The sequence below is a fragment of the Maylandia zebra genome, linkage group LG5 (genome assembly GCF_041146795.1).
Source record: "Maylandia zebra isolate NMK-2024a linkage group LG5, Mzebra_GT3a, whole genome shotgun sequence".
Taxonomy (NCBI): domain Eukaryota; kingdom Metazoa; phylum Chordata; class Actinopteri; order Cichliformes; family Cichlidae; genus Maylandia; species Maylandia zebra.
In genome coordinates this window covers 31,142,117-31,155,965 of record NC_135171.1, presented here as the reverse complement: position 1 = coordinate 31,155,965, position 13,849 = coordinate 31,142,117, and the positions used below count along the sequence as shown (strand labels likewise).

Below are 13,849 nucleotides of genomic sequence, written 5' to 3'. Positions count from 1 at the left end.
GCCCTTTCGAGCTATCATCATGTAACAGTCTCTCTCCTGGTATCTTCACACTTTTGAGGCTTTACTGGAAAACACAGCAAATGGCACAGCAACCATTTTGCAATAGCGCATATGGATGTTTTATCCTACAGGAGCTGGAATAGCTGTGAAACCCGAATGGGATGCAGGTATCATCTCATGTTACACGCAGTGCTAAGGACACTAGAAGGCAAAATGAGAGGAAAATCAGTCAGCAGAGATAAGGAGAGAACAATGGTCTGTGACCACCACCTGCTAAACCGTTCCTTTTGTGGGATTTGGCTTGTTGTTGCCTCTCCGGTGCACCTGCTGTCACTTTCATTTGCACCAAAGCACCTAAAATAGATTCGTAATGGTTTGTGTTTCTAACTGGCCTGATCAATATCCCTCAGGTTTAACTGAGTTTGTGTTATCCTGTGATAAAGGATTGTTCCCTTAATATTTTTGAGTGTGTATTTCTATAGAATATTTATCATTATGTAAATATACATAAGATAAAAATATAGAGAGAGTATATATTTATTGATACTTTAATATTTTTATTCATAATATCAGAACTTTCAGGAGAAAAGGAGAAAGGTCAGACCACCGTTTGCCACTTCTCTGTATTTGGAAGGCATGTCGATTTTAAATAAAAGGGGGGAAAAAAGCTTGTGTTTAAATGGCAGCTCACAAATTAAATTAAATGCCACACAGAACATGTGGACAATATCCCTGGACAATATCAGTATAGTTACTGATACTTGTTTAATTGTTCAGGATAAAAGCAAGCGTGTGTTCATCCTTATAAAAATCCTGATAAAGAACTGAGAAACACAGTATTTGTCAGCACACAATTTGGCTCCTTCTTTAAAATGTAAGAACTAAACGATGTAATTGGAGCCTGATGATGTGTAGCTTTCTCCTTTTTCTCCAGATTCTGCCATCTTCCTGCATGATTTCATAAAACACTGAAACACTGCATAACAATCCAACAGCACACATTATTTCTTGCTGCTTGAGAAATAACTCAGAGAATGGGCGATCATGGCTCAAGAGTTGGCCGTTCGTCTTGTAATCAGAAGGTTGCCGTTTCGAGCCCCAGCTTGGACAGTCTTGGTTGTTGTGTGCTTGGGCAAGACACTTCACCTACCGCCTGCTGGTGATGGCCAGAGGGGGCCGATGCTCATGTTACCTGCATCGGGGCCGATGGCGCGATATGGCAGCCTTGCTTCTGTCAGTCTGCCCCAGGGCAGCTGTGGCTACAACTGTAGCTTGCCTCCACCAGTGTGTGAGAGTGAATGAATAGTGGAATTGTAAAGCGCTTTGAGGTCTCAAAAAGCGCTATATAAATTCAATCCGTCATTATTAGAATGTCCATGTGTTCACTAAAAAGTAGATTATCTAAACGTGTTTATGCTGTCGGAGTTCTTGTGAAGGACACTTAGTTCTCTTCACTTTGCAGCTTACACATTCCTTCTCTATCAGAGGAGCTTCAGCTTGTTTTCAGCTGTGTGACCTCCAGAATCACATTAATGCCTGAGACCACAATCAGCCTTCAAGGTCACACTGACATTTAAAAAAAACGTTTGCTGAGGGTTAGATCAGAAGATTAGAAACAGTGTCATGTCTCAGTTAAATGTTATGGTGTAAGACTATACAGACAGCAACAGAGTAGCTTAGCATTGGTCATAGCCACAGATAATCTCCAACTAAAGAAAAAAATCTCATGTCAGTTAATTAACAGGATCACATTTGGTGTCATCATCATTTGGGCATCCAGTTAGAATATATAACATTTTCTTTTCTTTTAAATAATCGTTTAAAATAAACAGGGGTACGAGGAGAAGTTTAAAAAAGCTCACTGACCAGCCGCTGGCTCTGGATAGTTTCATTGTGAAAGAAAGCACCTGCTACCATCCACCACTGGCTTGTTTTACACAGCAGGTGTAAATATATTAAAGCTTTATCTACTCATTATTCTGCAAATTTCAATTATTAAGTTAAAATATGAAACTACCGAATTATTATGCGTGAAGCAAGGAGCATATGAAATATCTAAATTCAAATTAATAGAAATAAATTTGCTCTTTTAGTTGCCCAGTGAGTCTGATCTGCAATCCCAGGGACCCAATGTGGAAGAAATGTTATGTTAGACTCCACTTTGTTTTTTAGGCACCTCTCATTTCTTTATATTTTGATTTAAATGAGCCAGACCTTTATTAATATGAGCTGAGCAATAGTTCTCCAGGTTTTCTGGAGGCCTTTCAGAGTTCTTCTTTGGACATTGGCTGCTTTTTTACTCATTTTCAGTCCAGTCCTTGTACTTGACCACTTGTTTTTTTGTGTGTTGAACCAATTTACACTGACCTATAAATCATTCAAGCAGTGCAAAAGCGCCTAACTGAAGGGATGAATCGGTATTGTCTATACGTCTATACCTAACAGACAACTTAGCAAAGAACCAATTTTAAATTTTAAATTAGCACTTAATTGGTTGGCCTCCCCAGAGCCCAGACCTCAATGTTATTGAAGCAGTGTGGGATCATCTTGACAGAGAAAGAAACAAAAGGCAGCCAAGAACATCCTTCAAGAAGCCTGGAGAACTAGTCCTGAAGACTAACTAAACAAATTACAAGAAAGCTTGCATAAGATGTTAAATAATAAAGGTGGTCATAGCAAATATTGACTTCAAACTCATTATAGTTGTACAAAATCTGTTTGTGCCTTGTGTACCGTATTTACATTCATGTTTGTACATGTTTGAAGCGTTTCACTCATTTCCTATTTTACCAGCAAAGTTTTAAAACATGGGGGTCGGTCCACACTCTTGCACAGTGCTGTAATTAAAAATACTTGTTAATTAAATGTTTTTACACAATTCCTGTCTGTGCTCTACACCCTCTCCATACACACTTTCACTCCATTTGTGCATTCATGTGGAAGTTCTGCCACATTGAGTGCATAGCAACTGCCATTATATTATGAAGCCCTCCAACAGACTTAACTAAGCACACTCAATCAAGGTGTGGCACCCATTTGTGTCATTACACTTCCAGACTTTGTGTGATTATTTCAGGAGTTTGGGTTTAATGAAATGAAGCATGTTTGAGATTTCTTTCACATTTTTGTTGTAAAGGTTAATTTAAAAAAGGAAAAGAGTGTCCCAAGTGACTCCATATAGATTCATAATTTCCTGAGTGGCAGGGTGAAATTGGGCAGAGTCTTCTGGGCAGCATTTTCTCGTTCTCTCACACATTACACACAGCAGGAGATAATTCACATCAGCCTCACTCTCATTGCTGTAAATAGTGTGTGGGGCTTAAGGGGTGTGGGGCACACAGTCCCACTGTTCTGGGCATTAGCTTTCTCGTATCCAACAAAATCAGGCAAGTTCTAGAAAAGGTAAAGGAGTGGAAGGGGTGGGGTGTTCAGGTGAGGGAGACTATCCTTTGCGGTGGATGTAGACCTTGGTTGCCATGGTGCTCTGGGGTGCTGTGCTTACGGTCCCAGATCTGCCTCCCCCGCCCTGCGATGGGGTGTGGGTTTACCAAGCCAGATGCTTAACTGGCTTTCTCATTCCGGTCTTAAGTATCATGACAGCGCACACACACACACACACCCCTCAAACAACATATCACTCACACATATAGAATCTGACACACCCAGCATATCACTCCCAACGTGGGCAAGTCGGGGCAGGTCTTCCTACACCCATTTCCTGCACCCTACCCAGGGTGGGTCTCGACTGTTGGTTCATGGTGGCGGTGGTGGTTCTGGTGGTTGTTGGGCAGTTTCTTGCATCTGGAGCCCTGTTCTCAGTTCATGGCAGCATTGTCGGTGTCTGGTACTATGGGGCTGTTGCCCTTTGGCCTTGAGGGCTCCATCTCTGGCCTCCCTCCTCCTTCTGCTGGGAGGGGCACACAGTTGTCATCGAGACATGTGACCTGGGGTCTTCAGTACTCTAGGGGTCTCCGGGGTGTTTCTCTGTCTGCTTCTGGCTCCTGGGGGCATTATTGTAATTTCTCACTGTCATTGTCAATACACACACATGTAGATTGCTGGTTTGTGTATCCATGTTTTTGTTTTTTCAGGTGTGATTTGGGTTTTTTTTTGTATGTGTTGTGTGTTTTCCACGTGTGCTCTGTCCTCTTATTCTTATGTTTTCCCCAGTGTTCTCCCTCCTTCTTTACTCCTTTTCTTTCGCCTTGTCACCTTTGGCATTCCCATATTACACATGCACTCGTGAATAATAATAGAAATAAGTAAAGAAGTAAAAAGTAGAAAAAGAAAGCCACAAACAAGAGGATCCTATAGAGAGTCTATAGAGCTCATCTTGGAAAAGCAAATGTTTTTGGCACAACAGTCACATTCTGATTATAACTGTAAAAGCTGCCATACAAGACAGGCTTAAAAAAACATAAATGAACAAAGATAATTTTAGAATATTACTTTTAATGTAAATATGTGGTTTGCTGCAGTCAGCTGTCAGATTTATTGCTGTAGGTGAAATGTGTTAATTATTAAAAAGCTTCAAAGCTCAGAAGGGGCAATGATTTATTAAGTTTAATAGTAAAAGGCAGAGGTGGGACCAAGTCATTGTTTTGCAAGTCTCAAGTAAGTCTCAAGTCTTTATCCTCAAGTCTCAAGTCAAGTCTCAAGTAATGTCAGGCAAGTCAGAGTCGAGTCTCAAGTCACTGGTGTAAAAGTCCGAGTCAAGTCACAAGTCTGAAACTTTGAATTTCAAGTCCTTTCGAGTCTTTAAAAAAAAAAAAACGAAAAAATAATGTTGCAGTTATGCTAAATGTAAATATTAGACCATGTAATTTTAAATCTGTGTTTTTCTCAACACATGACAAAATAGTGAACTTAGAAAATATACACAAATTGTGAAATTGCACCTCTTTAAAATGCAGCTCAATTAAACTTAGCTCCAAGAATAATTTTCACCGACAGTTCTGAGATAAGCTGCATGTTATTCTTGGATGCGGTTGTAGGACCGGCTTTAAAATCGCATGACAAAAATATCATACATATTAAAAAAAACTGAATCACCAACGTAGCCTGGACAACATTTGCTAGTTAGATGAAGTCAGCTATCTCATTGTAGCATATTTATATGCATATTTATAATCATACGGTTCTTGGAGTGAGTGCATACACTCATGAAGTTTAGTAACTTCAGGTCACTGCAACAAGCCCAGGTACAGTTTACCGACGGATGGGTACAGGACCTTGAAATGCACCGTGTAGAACGAAAGACCATCGTACGTATCATAAGTTTACCAGTCTCACAAATCGTCATCATAAATACACATTCCTTAACCGTTTATTAATAGGACCTTTGAGCTCAACGGTAATTAATTAGCAGTGGAAATAATTTCTGGTACCCATCACAGAAATGTAGCAGTGACAATAATATTGTATGCTGTAATCGTACTGGGCAATTAGTGATACAAAAAACCTGTTTTATCCTGTGAATAAAAGTATATGTTTTTGTCAATGTACCATAATAACAGAAGCGAAACGCAATATTGTGTCAGGACAATTCACTATTTATGCACAATAAATAAAGGAGCATAGCGCGACAATTTCTGTTCAGCGCCAGACTTGCTTGTAACCTATATCACTAATTATGTTATGAAAATGACGTATTAACTACTAAAAAACACTGACCTTCGTGTAAATGCTTGGAGCAGACTAACCTGTGAGCTGGAGTGTTCTGGGACGTTATATTTGGTCTTAGAATGGCTGCAATCCAGGCCATCCGTCGCCTCTTTGTTACTTCGGAAACATGGCTCGAACAATTTCTCTTCAACGACGTAATCCGATAACAACCGATCTCTTTACCCGTCGGCTTCCCGTGGCTGTCATGCGACCGGCTATTGCAGTTAATGATACAACAGCTTCTTGCCATTTTTGTGTTTCTTTTTATCGCTGTGTAACTGATTTTAATTGAAAGCCTGCGTGCGCTAGTACCGCTTGCCACGAGTTCCCAGAATCCTTTGCGGTTCTACCCGTGAATGACGTCACATTTTCAATCTCTACATAATATGCATGTTAAATTTTATATTTGGGGTAAAATATCAAGTCTTTTCAAGTAAACCGGTTCAAGTCCAATTCAAGTCCCAAGTCATTGGTGTAAAAGTCCAAGTCAAGTCACAAGTCTTAGAACATTTTTTCAAGTCAAGTCTAAAGTCATAAAATTAATGACTCGAGTCTGACTCGAGTCCAAGTCATGTGACTCGAGTCCACACCTCTGGTAAAAGGATCTTTTATGGGAAATGACGAAACACCTCAGTGTAAATATGCAACCATGTGAAGTTATTGATTGTTCTGAGTTTTCAGTCCTGACTTGAAACAAAAACATTTCTTCTCAAACTTCATCTGAAACCATACACGGTATTATTTTATCAAATTCAAATTCACAAGTTGGCAAATTAAACTACCCCCCCTCCCCAAAATAAATAAATATAATTTGCCCAGTATCCCCTTTGACATCATCTTCCACAGCATGTCCCGACAGCTTCCAGCATGGTGGTTATATGTAGCAGTCTTGTTCTGACAATTTTCACTGTGCACTCAACGATTTCACCATAAACCTGGTGTGGCGCCTAAATCCAACCAAGCTGTAGTTGGTGCTTTATGTGCGACTAGAGGGGTTTGGTATGATAAAGGTTCCACACAGCCAGACTTTTCTCTCTACTAGCTGGTTCATCAAAACCTAACATTCCAGTTATCATCAATCAATCAATCAATCTTTATTTATAAAGCACTTTTCATACAGAAAAAATGTAGCACAAAGTGCTTTACATAGTTAAAAGCAGCCCACCCCACCCTCCAACTCACTCCCCACACTCTCGATACACATATATCCCCCCACCCACACACACATACACACACGCGCACACTTAAAGAGTAAAAATTGGGCTGGGCTCGCATGAGCCAAGTGAGGAAACATTATAACAGAGAGCCATCTGCACCGGGAGCCGGTCACAGACCGCAGCCTCCGGGCTGGGCACACAGCCGGAGGGAGGCAAAGGAGCCCCCCAACCAGGCTGAGAGGACCCCAGAGACCCAGCAGCCACGGTCAATAACAGCCCCGGTGCAGAGAGCGCCCTCCGAGGAAACACTGGAGATATGACGCAATACGATGTATACAGGGTAAAATGATAAAATAAATAAGAACAGGATACAATATAAATATAAATATAAATAGAGTAAGAAGATTAAAAAATGAATAAGAATAAAATCAAGAAATATTAGGTAAATCCTAAATTAATAATAGAATAACAGGATAGAATAAATAAGCATAAAAAATAAATAAACGCTAAGTAAAAGCTAAATTAAAAAGGTGGGTCTTGAGCATGTTCTTAAAAACATGTACGTTCTCTGCGGCCCTGAGCTCCTCCGGCAGGCTGTTCCACAGACGAGGACCATACCACTGAAACGCTGCCTCTCCGTGAGTATGTGTCCTGACTTTAGGGACAATCAAAAGGCCAGTACCAGAGGACCTCAGGGTCCGCGAGGGTTCGTATGGTAAAAGCAGATCTGAGAGATAAGAAGGCCCAAGACCATTAAGACATTTAAAAACCAATAAAAGAACTTTAAAATCGATCCTGAAACACACGGGGAGCCAGTGCAGCGATTCTAAAACCGGTGTAATGTGGGCCCCGCCCTCTGGTCTTCGTCAGCACACGAGCTGCCGAGTTTTGCAAGAGTTGTAAAGTTGAAATATTCTTCTTAGGAAGACCAGAGAGCAGGGCATTACAGTAATCAATGCGACTGGTAATAAAAGCATGCATCAGCATCTCCGTGTTGGCCCGAGAGAGAATAGGGCGGACTCTGGCTATATTTTTTAGATGATAAAATCCAATTTTGGTTACATGTTTAACATGTGGGATAAAACCAAGCTCAGAGTCAAAAATAACACCCAGGTTTTTCACTTGTAGCGAAGGACATAGTGAAAATGCCTCTAATTTAGACAAGAGTTTCTCTCTCTGAGCCTCAGGACCGACAATTAAAACTTCAGTTTTGTCCTGGTTAAGCTGTAAAAAGTTTTCTGCCATCCAAGATCTTATATCCAAGATACAGTTAAAAAGGGCATCCATTGGTCTGGTGTCATCAGGAGACACGGAGATGTACAGCTGCGTGTCATCAGCGTAACTGTGGAAGTTCACTCCATGCCTCCTGATGACACTGCCGAGAGGCAACATATACAAATTAAAAAGTACAGGGCCTAGAACCGACCCTTGAGGCACACCACATGTCATTTTATGGATCTTAGAGGAGCATGTATCCATACTCACCATAAAAGATCTGTCAGAGAGATAGGAAGTGAACCAGTTGTGTTGATGATGACAGTGGTTATCACCTTTCACTGTTAAGCTTCTGTGCCAGGCTCCATGTGTGCGCATATAAAAATGGGTATTTTGTGGATCATGTGACTCATGAATTGATCCTGAGTCAATGTTGACGATATAATGCCAATGAAAAATCTGGAAAGAATAGTAAAATATAACAGTAAAGTACAACACTCTTGCAAATAAGACAAGAGATTAATGCTGCAGAAAAATGTTAATCTTTGAATTTAGCACATATAACAAACATTTCAATTTAAGTTAATTATTTTATTTTGTTCACTGTAAAGCTGTTGTTTGTTTATAAGGTGACAGAGAGTTCTATAAGTTTAAACTGGACACATTTAAACATTAAAGTTAATAAAGGAGACATGGAAACTGCTTCAATTTCACCGCATCACCAAATTAATACATGAAATTACAGATCCATGATAATGGATAATGATAATGCTTCATTTAGTGGTTTTAGTAAAGTGCGACTTAATAAGAGGCACATCTTTGGTGGAGCCAGAATTTATAATATAGTCTTAAAACATTCAGAAAAAAATTAAATTGAAAGGAATCAGCAGGATTTGAACCAGGGTCTCCTTACTGCTAATCTTGCAATGTGTGCAACCACCAGCCATACAACCTTCTAGCAGATATCTTTGCACATCTGTGCAGCTGCAGTAACCACAGCCAGAGCATCTGCTCTTCCATGACCCTCCAGCAGATTACAATAAAAAAAATCTGTCCTGTTCACCACAACTTTCTACACTTTGTGGTTTACCTGTTCTAAACATCTTCTCTCTTTCCTGCAGGACACCAATCAGGAGGTGGAGCCAGAAGAACCGCCAAATATTCTCGACCTGGGCCATTAAAACCAGCTGACCCAGTATAACTGGAGCTGGCTGTTAACAAACCACAATAACTCAGTGACTTCATCTTGCTTTAGAAATTTCCACACAGTTTAACTGTAATCAATTATGGAATAAAAGTTTACTAAACCCAAATCCTCTCTGGGTAAAAAACCTCAGTCCGTGTTTTTATTGTGTTAAATAATTGTTCAAAAAAGTGTCGTTCCTCTAACAGCCACTAAAGGCTGGCTCCAAAGGTGAGTCAGTCCCTACAGAGTCCCATGTTCAACACAGTTACACCTGGTTTTGGATAGTTTCTCCCTTAGTAAAAAAATCTCAGGTGAATCTTATCCATTTTCATTTGGTAAGGCTTAATGTAAGGGGCATGACTGTTCTGGCTAATAGGTGGTGAAACTATGGAGAACAGTTAATATTTTTGTAGGATAGCCATTAATTCAGGATACTGCGTTTGGCTGCGTTTGGATAGTGACAGCCAGGAGATTTCCAGGAAAAACAGAAGTTGGTAGATATGACCTATCATTGTGTTTGTGCTGCTGGTGCCTTAAGAAGCATTTTAAATAGATTATCTGATGAATATTGTGGACTTCTGTGTGATACAGTTGATCAAAGTTTGAGATTCTGTGAGTCAATTTCTGATATTGCATTAGTCTATTCCTTACCTCTAACTGAACCTAACCCACACAGTTTATATGGCTGGTGAGTGTTAGCTAGCTTAATACTCTACTTTCTTGTCTAAATACGGTCACTTCTGGCTCAAAATACCAAAAATAACTCTTCAAATTGTGAAGTCCCTCATCTCTCCCTGTAAAGGAACTGAATTCTTACAGATAATATTTCCTGTGAACAGGCAGTCAGTCTCATCAGGAATGTGCCAGACCAACTTTGGTTCTTTTACCTCTGCACATCAGAAAAACTAGTCAGTTAAATATATTGTCGGAAAAGCACACAACCCTACCCAGACCACAAAGGGCATAAAATACAGATATAGCCAATGTGGCATTGTCGAATGATTAGTGAAGTCCCATTATGAAGTCTTAGACTGAGTGATTTCACTGTTGCTAATTGCCAACATTATGCATTATTATTGATAGCCTGTGTCTCTTGTGTCTTCAATTCAATTCGATTTTATTTATATAGCGCCAAATCACAACAAAAGTCGCCTCAAGGCGCTTCATAGATACAGAGAAAAACCCAACAATCATATGACCCCCTATGAGCAAGCACTTTGGCGACAGTGGGAAGGAAAAACTCCCTTTTAACAGGAAGAAACCTCCGGCAGAACCAGGCTCTGGGAGGGGCGGCCATCTGCTGCGACCGGTTGGGGTGAGAGAAGGAAGACAGGATAAAAGACATGTTGTGGAAGAGAGACAGAGGTTAATAACAGATATGATTCAATGCAGAGAGGTCTATTAATACATAGTGAGTGTGTTTAGTTTTTCTTCCCCTCTGTCTTGTTAGTTTGATTCTGTTCACTTGTGTCTTATTTTCCTCAGCTGTTCTCTCTAGCTGTGTCCCAAAACGTAGGCTGCATCCTTCAGAGGCCGCATTTGAAGGCCGATTACGTCACAGCCAGGCGACGAAGGCTGTCCCAATTTGTCGACTCCTTTAAATGCGGCCGACAAATGCGTCCTTCATTTCCACGAATTTGAAGGATTGGTCGGGTGTGTCCTTCGTGGCCCACCATATCCCAAAATTAATAACGCGGCCCAGCCAATTCCAATTTCCAACAATGGTGCTAGCTACTAAGTTTTAATATTACCCTTATTAATCTTTCTGGGTCACAAAATAAACTTTTAACCTATTTTCAGGTGAGAAAGTAGCTGTGTAAACTTCAAATATCTGCTTGGTTAATCAAAACACTACATATTTTCAAAAGCGCTCCAACGTTTTCGGAGACGTCTGTTACCCACTCGCTCGATATCTAACCGGGGGTTCAATGGTCACTCGAGCTGGCGAGAGCAGCAGACTCCCGGCTTCATCGTTTTCAGACCCCCGCCGTCTTTCGCTATTCAGGTTAAACACGATATATAAGTCACTCGGATAACTTAAAAATGTTATTGTTTGGCTTTTTTCAGTGTTTTATTTGTTCCGGAGTAAATCGGTTTGGCTGAGATCAAAGTTATTAGATTAGATTAAATAAAACTTTATTAATCCATCAGGTGGGTTCCTCCGGGATTTTCACACAGCTGAATAAACGTCAAACAGAAAACTGATTAAACAGAAATGTGAGACGGTCGAGAATTTATGCCAGTGTCCTGTTATATTTTAGATAGCAAGGAGCAGATGGCTGAGTTTGTTAAACTCCACCGAGACAGCGCAAATCTGATGGCTAGACCGTCCCATTTCACAGCCTCGTACTTCCGGCCTTCTCGAAGGATGTGGCCTACGTTTTGCGACTGACTGACTCCCTGATTACCTCATGTGTGTATTTAAGTTCTTGGAGTTTCTTAGTTCTTTGCCTGGTTTTCCTGTTGGGTACTGGTTGTCTTGTGGCTCTCTGCCATAGGTTGGAGTTTTGAACCTCAGTTTTCATCTACATGGGGGCTTGCTGCTGTTTAAATAAAGGTCAGTTTTCTTTTCATCAAGTTTGTTTTAAGTCTGCATCTTGGGTCCATTTCCCTTTTAATAATGACAAAAAAAATATGTAGTTGGCTCCTCCTGTGTATTCCTCCTCTCTAATAATGAGAAGAAAGTGGAAAATTTAGTTACCAGAAAGATTTTATTCAAAATGGTTTCTGTCAGTGCAGAGAGCCGGCTGTACAAAGTGGTTGATTCAAAGCCTGAAGTCTCATCTTCTACTGCTCACTTCTACAGTGAGCCACACTTTTGCACTGTTTGACCTGCTCCTTCTTCACCATGAAAACACACAGACAGCAGTTTAATTTTGCCTAAAAGTAAACTGTAAAATTTAGTTTAATCTGCTGCTCAAAATAGCCCAAAACAATGCTGTCCTCTTTCAGTTTGATAAAGTCCACGGTGCCAATTTAGATTTACCTCAAAAATAAGGACATCATCCTTTAGTGTCAAACATACTGTACTGCCTCAGGGAGCAGCTGCATTTCCACAAACACCCAAAATGTCCACCATCATTTAAAATAACAACCTGAAGGAGGACATTAAAGTTCCTCAATCTTCCCATCTGCTGTCGTTTTGGTCATGAATCATTGATGGTGGTGCATGTCTGCAGTGAGGCACTAGTGCTGAATCTGCAATAAAACAGCTGCAGTGATGTAACACACAGAATGGAGGAAATAACTGCATGCTCATCTGACAGCAGCAATGACACCGACTGCATGAACCTCACAATACAGCGTCACCAAGGGTTTCAAAACAAAGGGGAAACTGCTAATCTTTAGCATAATGACTGGGATACTCAAATTACTATCCTTTAGCACTGAAAACTAAAAGCAGAAACTGTTAGCCTTTCGCATAAAGACTGGAAATAGATGTAAACTGCTAGCCAAAGCATAAAATCAGGGAAATGGAAACAGCTAGCCTTTAGCACAGAAGACTAGAAGGAGAAATGAAACTGCTAGCCTTTAGCATAATACTCTATCTTCATTTGTAAAATGTTTCTAGGTGCCTAATTTTCAGAGATCTGTGTTCCTGCTGGTCTTACAACTCACCTCTCCAGCTCTTAGCTGACCAGGTAGTTGAAACTCATGATACCTGGCGAGAACAACATAATTTACAAAACACTGCTGGCTTTTGCAGCTCAGTGGAAGTTAACCACGAGATATATTTCACTTTAATGATTTCCAATGGTTAAGGATCAATTTATTTCAGTGTTTTATTTTTTCCTGAGCAAGTAAGTTTAACTAAGTTAAGCTTAATATATGGACAGTTTTATTTAGCTCTCATAGAATAGCTTTCTGTATATTTGGAAATTAATATTTCACTCATCTTTGTTCCCTGATGTAGAAATGTGCTATACTTGTTTTAAAATTAACATTAAAGTATTTTAGTTCAGGTGGAAATTGCAAGCTTTATCACTAGGAGCAGAGATACCTGGACCAACATGTTGATGCTATACATGGAGATCCTCCAGAAATTATCAAAATATGTTTTTAATATTTATTCAACTCTATTATAAACACCAGCTGTCTGTTAAGTTTTGGGAATCTACAGAATAAAAATAAAGTAATTCTGACATCTGACCTGTTTTTTGTTTTGTTTTGTTTAATACGCAGCATAAGCTGTGTGCGCATGTATATGTGCTTTATTCAAAGACAGTTTATGTTTCAGTCATGTAGTGACGATTGGTGCTCAACTTAATGAACTTAATGTTAGACATTATAAAACAGATCATATACATCTCTGATAGTTAGAAATCAGCTAATATTGGCCATGAAGACTAAAGGGAGGTAGGTGTTTTTTAGATCTAAAGACAACTTTTATATTTTTGTATGTCTTGGCGCATGCTCAACCATCCAGGTAAGGATATCACGAAAAGTTGATTCTGTTCATCTGAACATAGCGTTTCAGTGGGAGAAATATTTCGTTATCATCCAAGTGACTTCTTCAGTCTGAGCTCCCCAACCTTATAAACAGTATCTTTGCACAATGTCTGATACTAGCACCACTCATGAACAATGGGCTGAGGGGGTCAGTTTTTTGATCATTAATATTCTAATT

The 13,849-nt window shown here is 39.9% G+C and overlaps 1 protein-coding gene across 2 annotated transcripts in view; it reads left to right on the top strand.

Moving 5' to 3' along the window:
- Positions 1 to 9,372, top strand: part of stab1 (stabilin 1) — a 180,087-nt gene extending 170,715 nt beyond the window's left edge. For both annotated transcript variants that reach the window (XM_014413209.3, XM_076884201.1), the window contains one exon: positions 9,158 to 9,372. In XM_014413209.3, coding sequence (XP_014268695.3) covers positions 9,158 to 9,217 — 60 coding nt within the window. In that variant the 3' untranslated portion in view covers positions 9,218 to 9,372. The remainder of the gene's footprint in view (positions 1 to 9,157) is intronic.
- The last annotated feature ends 4,477 nt before the right edge of the window (positions 9,373 to 13,849 follow it).